Source organism: Pristis pectinata, chromosome 41 (genome assembly GCF_009764475.1).
Source record: "Pristis pectinata isolate sPriPec2 chromosome 41, sPriPec2.1.pri, whole genome shotgun sequence".
NCBI classification, from domain to species: Eukaryota; Metazoa; Chordata; class Chondrichthyes; order Rhinopristiformes; family Pristidae; genus Pristis; species Pristis pectinata.
In genome coordinates, this window is record NC_067444.1 from 3,868,279 (window position 1) to 3,874,278 (window position 6,000).

The 6,000-nt window shown below is 43.8% G+C and overlaps 1 protein-coding gene across 7 annotated transcripts in view; it reads right to left on the reverse strand.

Moving 5' to 3' along the window:
* The window catches only part of LOC127566442 (uncharacterized), a 190,012-nt gene that overhangs the window by 103,460 nt on the left and 80,552 nt on the right, over positions 1–6,000 (reverse strand). For all 7 annotated transcript variants that reach the window (XM_052008861.1, XM_052008855.1, XM_052008858.1 and 4 more), the window contains 2 exons: positions 2,957–3,274; positions 1,906–2,211 (listed from right to left, as the gene is read on the reverse strand). In XM_052008861.1, the coding sequence (XP_051864821.1) occupies positions 1,906–2,211; positions 2,957–3,274 (624 nt within the window). The remainder of the gene's footprint in view (positions 1–1,905; positions 2,212–2,956; positions 3,275–6,000) is intronic.

Below are 6,000 nucleotides of genomic sequence, written 5' to 3' on the forward strand. Positions count from 1 at the left end.
ACACACACACACACACACACACACACACACGCACGCACAGACGTCATCTCCTCCGACCCCCGGCGATGCTTCTTCAGCAAATTTCACAAATGTTCCACATCAGCTCCCTGGACCCTGAACACATGAGCAAATAGCGATATAGCCATGGAGAAAATGTCTAATTAGAGTGACGTCACCTCTTGACGTCAGAGAGTTGCAACTGAGTTAAGTCCCGTTGCGGCCTTTAGGTTGCTCCATGTTCGATGCAGTTAGGAGCCTGAATATAATGTAACTGAGCATTTTAAAATCACTGACCGTTGCAAAGATCCCGTTTTGGTCAGTAAAACCGGAGGTAAGATGTGCTTCAGAGGGTTCGAAAGCGTTCATTCTATCTATCTATCTATCTATCTATCTATCTATCTATCTATCTATCTATCTATCTATCTATCTATCTATCTATCTATCTATCTATCTATCTATCTATCTATCTATCTATCTATCTATCTATCTATCTATCTATCTATCTATCTATCTATCTATCTATCTATCTACTTATAGAAACGCTTATATCCACTATCGGTTAGCGGTTAGCTCGGCGCTATTACAGCGCCAGCGATGGGGGGTTCAATTCCCGTCGCCCGCTGTCAGGAGTTTGTACGTTCTCCTGCGTCTGCGTGGGTTTCCTCCGGGTGTTCCGGTTTCCTCCCACATTGCAAAGACGTACGGGTAGGTTAATTTGGGTTTAAAAAAGGCGGCGCAGACTCGTTGGTCCGGAAGGACCTGTTACCACTCTGTAAATAAAATTTTAATTTTAAAATAACATTTTAATTTTAAAACTTTTACTAACTACATCTATCTATCAGTCTATTTATCTCTCTACTTTTCTCCTTATTTATCTATTTCTTTATTTCTATATTTATTATCTCTATCTATCTATCTATCTATCTATCTATCTATCTATCTATCTATCTATCTATCTATCTATCTATCTATCTATCTATCTATCTATCTATCTATCTATCTATCTATCTATCTATCTATCTATCTATCTATCTATCTATCTGTCTATCTATCGACCTACCTACCTACCTACCTATCTACCTACCTATCAATATATTCTTCTGTCTGTCGTTCTGTCTCTCTGCCTTTCTGCGTGACGTTCTGCCTGTCGGTCTTTCGATCCAGTTCCAACCGCATATCTATCTCCAAATCTGTCTCCACCTCAGCGGGCTCTGTGGCATTCAATTCTGAAATCCAAGGTTAACATATCTGAGGGCACAAGATCAGCTGAGATACTATGGGAATTTGGAGAGAAAATGTCAAATTAAATAACAGACCTTGGTATTTACTCAACGCTGTTGCAGACTTACTGTGCCTGTAGGTATGATTTGCATCTTTTTTATATTCAGGAGGAAATCACGACTGCTCCCGGTGGAGTCCATCCGATCTCCCTTCATGGGTGATTTTTCTTTTCTAAGAACATTTATATTATGATCTGCATATTGCTTATGGAGACCAGGTAAAATCAGGTATAAGATCAACTTTTCCCTGAAAAAAACTCTCAGGGGACCTTTCTGGATTCTCCATTGATAACGGAAGGGACCGCAATGTGACTTCCAGATGGAAGTTTTCCACAGTTCTTTGCCACATAGAAGTGGGACATTCTGCTCGTCATATCCATCCCGGTTCGCAGAGCAAGCCCATCGCCTCAGATATGTTCACTGTAAGCTGTATTCCCACGTTACCACAAGTTTTCCTGAGCTTCCAACACTCAACTGTACTGGGAGGAAATCTGCGTGCCTGTGCATGCGTACACACACACACACACACACACACACACACACACACACACAGGCTCCTGAACCCCGGAACATACATCAGTACCTAACAAACATGTGCCCATTGTCATGAATCAGTAACATTTACCTGTGACAATGACATCAGTGCTGAGACTCATTGTTGAGTTGTATGTCGCTCCAAATCGCACTGCCTGATAGGCGCAGGCATAAGAACCCGAGACTTCAACGCTTGCGTTAACGATGTTGAACCCAACTTGAGAAGAAGACTTGGTAGCCGTCTTGTTCGCCATCTCTCTTCCTTCGCCAATCTTGAACAAGTAGAAGCTGCTGCCGGGGAAGTAACTGGCAGCACGGCAGTGGATTTTGATATTCTCCCCTTCCGCGAAACGGCCGGACGGTCTGCTCAACAGAATAACTGGTTTCTCGGGCCTAGCTATAGCAGAAAAGGCACTGTCGGTTTATGTGCAGAAACACCGTTGCTTTATAACATCAAGGATTCGATTGCGCAGCAGATTCACCAGGACATTGCCGGGATTGGAAGACTTTAGTTATAGGGAGAGATTAAGTAGGCTGGGAAGTTATCCGTCTGTCTGTCTGTCTATCTATCTATCTAACTATCTATCTTTCTATCTATCTCCCTCGCTACTGTATCTATCTATCTATCCTATCTGTTTATCTATATTTCTATCTCTCTCTCTATTTATCTACCTATCAATTGACTTGTCCACCTGTCTGTCAGTCTATCTATCTATCTATCTATCTATCTATCTATCTATCTATCTATCTATCTATCTATCTATCTATCTATCTATCTATCTATCTATCTATCTATCTATCTATCTATCTCCCTAAAAACCTACCTACCTGTCTGCTTACTTATCTCTTAGTGCAACCTATTTATTCAAGCATGCATCTCGGCATCTCCGTGTTTATCGTTTTCTGCAAGGCGGAACACTGCCCATTGCCATAAACACGAACCTGACCTCTCCATGCACCTCAATATTTTGTACCCCTCTGTCCACTCACCCCTCAGCCTCTTCTGCTCCACAGCCTATGCTGTCTCATCTCACAACCGAAGCTCTCCGTTGCTGGCTATATCCCGATGAACCCCGCTGCACATTCGCTAATGCAATCACGTCCTCCGCAGCTCGATGAATTGGAACTCTTTCGTTACTCACCGGAGCAGTTGACAGCAGCTACTCTCTGACGGGGGCAGGTACCGAGTCGGGAGTTGGATGTCACAGAGCATTGCCAGAGGGTAGTCTCTTGGCCGCTACAGGTGATTTCATTTGGCAAGACCTGCCGGGTCCCTCGGCCGTAGTACGAACTGACTGCTTCCGAGGCCACAAAGCCACATCCCATCTGTCTGCAGACCACGTTTATTTCACTCGACCTCCATCGAGGGGCGCAGATCCTCCACAATTCGCCGTTGTAAAACAGTTCCACCCTTCCTGAACATTCGTTCTCTCCGTCTACGAGGCTTAATGTAATTTCGTCTGTAAAGAACCAGTGGTAGAGGTTACACGCACACCGGGAGATTGTTCATTACATGATGTCCCCTGTTTACGTAAGGTTCTCTTCCTGAAAACTGTCCGTAAGCTGATTTCTCCGGAAGTCAGGCAGAAGGACAGCTTCTATCCCCCGGTGATAAGACTATTGAACGGTTCCCTGAAACGATGAGATGGACTCTGACTTCACGATCTACCTTCTTGTGACTTTGCACCTTATTACACTGCACTTTCTCTGCAGGTGTGACACTTTACTCTGTACTGTTATTGTTTATACCTGTACTCCCTCAATGCACTCTGCACTACATTAGTGTAACTGCACCGTGTAATGAATTGACCTGTACGATCGGTATGAAAGACAAGTTTTTCACTGTACTCGGTAAAAGTGACAATAATAAACCAATACCAATACCAATAAACGTTCATATAAAAAAAACACAAATATCTTGAGGTTCAGACAATTTCTGCTGCTTTTTGCAAAAGGGATTTTAGTTCAATGGGCAACCACTTCTTGACCTGAAATCCCTTTTGCAAAAAGCTTTGCAAAAGGCAACAGAAATTGTCCGAGGCTCGAGGTGCTTGTTGTTTGCAACGTGAAACTTCCAACCAATATTCCCTGCTCAGCCTCTGAACATAAGCAAGAGGACGACGTGATCCACTTTCAGTTAATTAAACCCGTTTTATACAGCTGCCTTTTTCATATCCGCCATTTATAATACCAGAGGGCATACATTTAAGGACAGAGAGGGTAACTTCAAAGAAGATAGGCAAGGCATGTTTTTTTTTGCACAGAGAGTGGTGGGTGCCTGTAATGCGCTCCCATGGGTGGTGGTGGATGAAAATATGATGGAGGTGGTTAGGAGGCATGAACTTGCAGAGAATGGAGAGATACGGACATGGTGCAGGCAGACAGGAATAGCTTAGTTGGGCGTTGAAGTACTTGTTTAATTAGGCGTTGAAGTACTTGGCTGACTGGCAGAAGGCGGAGAGTTCTGTAAGGAAATAACTAAATTATCCATGCCTTAAGGTTAGGGTTAGGTTTTGAGTCCGTGTCACTTCAAGGTTAGGTTGTGATTAATGAACACGTGTCACTTCAAGGTGAGGTTAGGGTTAGGGTTAACCCTAACCTTAACACAAAATTCTGTCAGCTCGGATTGTGGTAATGTTTCGAGAACTTACGGGAGTACAGATGCACATCCTTGAGATCATATACTGGTGAAGAATGTGTTCTTCTTCACAGACCTGTTGTCTCTCTTTCCAAGTATGATGTCTAGGCCGGAGATCGCAGGTGATAAGAAGGTACAGTCTGGTACCAGTAAGGAATGAAAAAGTACAGGAGTAAAGGTTTTGAGAGGTAAAAAAGGAGGCACCTTCTTTGTGTGAATCGGGACCTTCCTTTATGCTGGGTCGCGACCGGTGCTAAGACACAGACAAAAGGCTGCGTGAAAGGCTCCAGGCACACCTGAGGTTCCCTTCGGCATTATATATATCAGTTCATTGATTGGTTGATAAGTATTATTTTACTTCTTTCTGTATTTTAAGTCTTCTTCTTTCTTTCTGTATTTTATTCTTCATATCACTCTTATAAAGTTGTCTCTGAGATGAGATGAGATGTCTTTATTCGTCACACGTTCATCGAAACACACGGTGAAATGTATCTTTGCATGGAGTGTTCTGGGGGTAGCCCTCAGTGTCGCCACGCTTCCGGAGCCAGCATAGATGCCCACAACTTCCAAGCCCGTACGTCTTTATAATGTGGGAGGAAACCGGGGCAGCCGGAGGAAACCCACACAGCCACGGGGAGAGAACATACAGACTCCTTACAGACAGCGGCCGGAATTGAACCCTGTTCGCTGGCGCTGTAATAGCGTTACCCTAACCGCTATTCTACCGTGCCTGCCTATAACTTTTAACACGTGTACAGTGCCTCCTTTATTTTCGAATACCTCTTGCTGCTGAATTAGGTAAGAAGAGGGAACGAATTTTAAAATACTTCCGTTCCAAGTGGGCATAACGTTATTGGTGGAAATCCGCAGGGGTCAGTGTTGAGAAGGCAACTTTTCACTCCATAGCTTAATGTTCTGGATGAAGGAACTGATAGCACTGTGGCCAGGTTTGCTGTCGATATCAAGATAGGTGAAGGAAGAAGTGTCACAGAGTCAGGGAGTCCGCAGAAGAACTTGGAAGGGTTGGAAGAGTGGTCAACAGGTCAACGAAGTGGCAGATGTAATTCGACTGAGAGAAGTGTAGGTTATGCGCTTTGGTAGGAAGAATCAAGCTGTAGGCTATGATATAAATGGCAAGGAACTTCAGAAATCAGAGGTGCAAAGGTACTTGGTGGCCCTCGCTCAGGATTCCCACAAAGTTAACTTGCAGTTTGAGTCGGTCATAAAAAAATGCATTGTTAGCACTAATTTTGAGAGGACTAGAATATAAAAGAAAGAGTGTGCTGCTGAGGCATTGACCAGAGCACATTTGGAATATTGTGAGAAATATTGGGGGGCCCGTATATAAGGAAGGGTGTGCTGGCTCCGGAGAAGGTCCAGAGGAATTAAGATAAGATAAGATATTTATTTATTAGTCACATGTACATCGAAACACACAGTGAAATACGTCTTTTTGCGTTGCTACGAATGTGCTGGGGGGCAGCCCGCAAATGTTTCCACGCTTCCGGCGCCAACATAGCATGCCCACACCTCCTTTCACAAGAATGA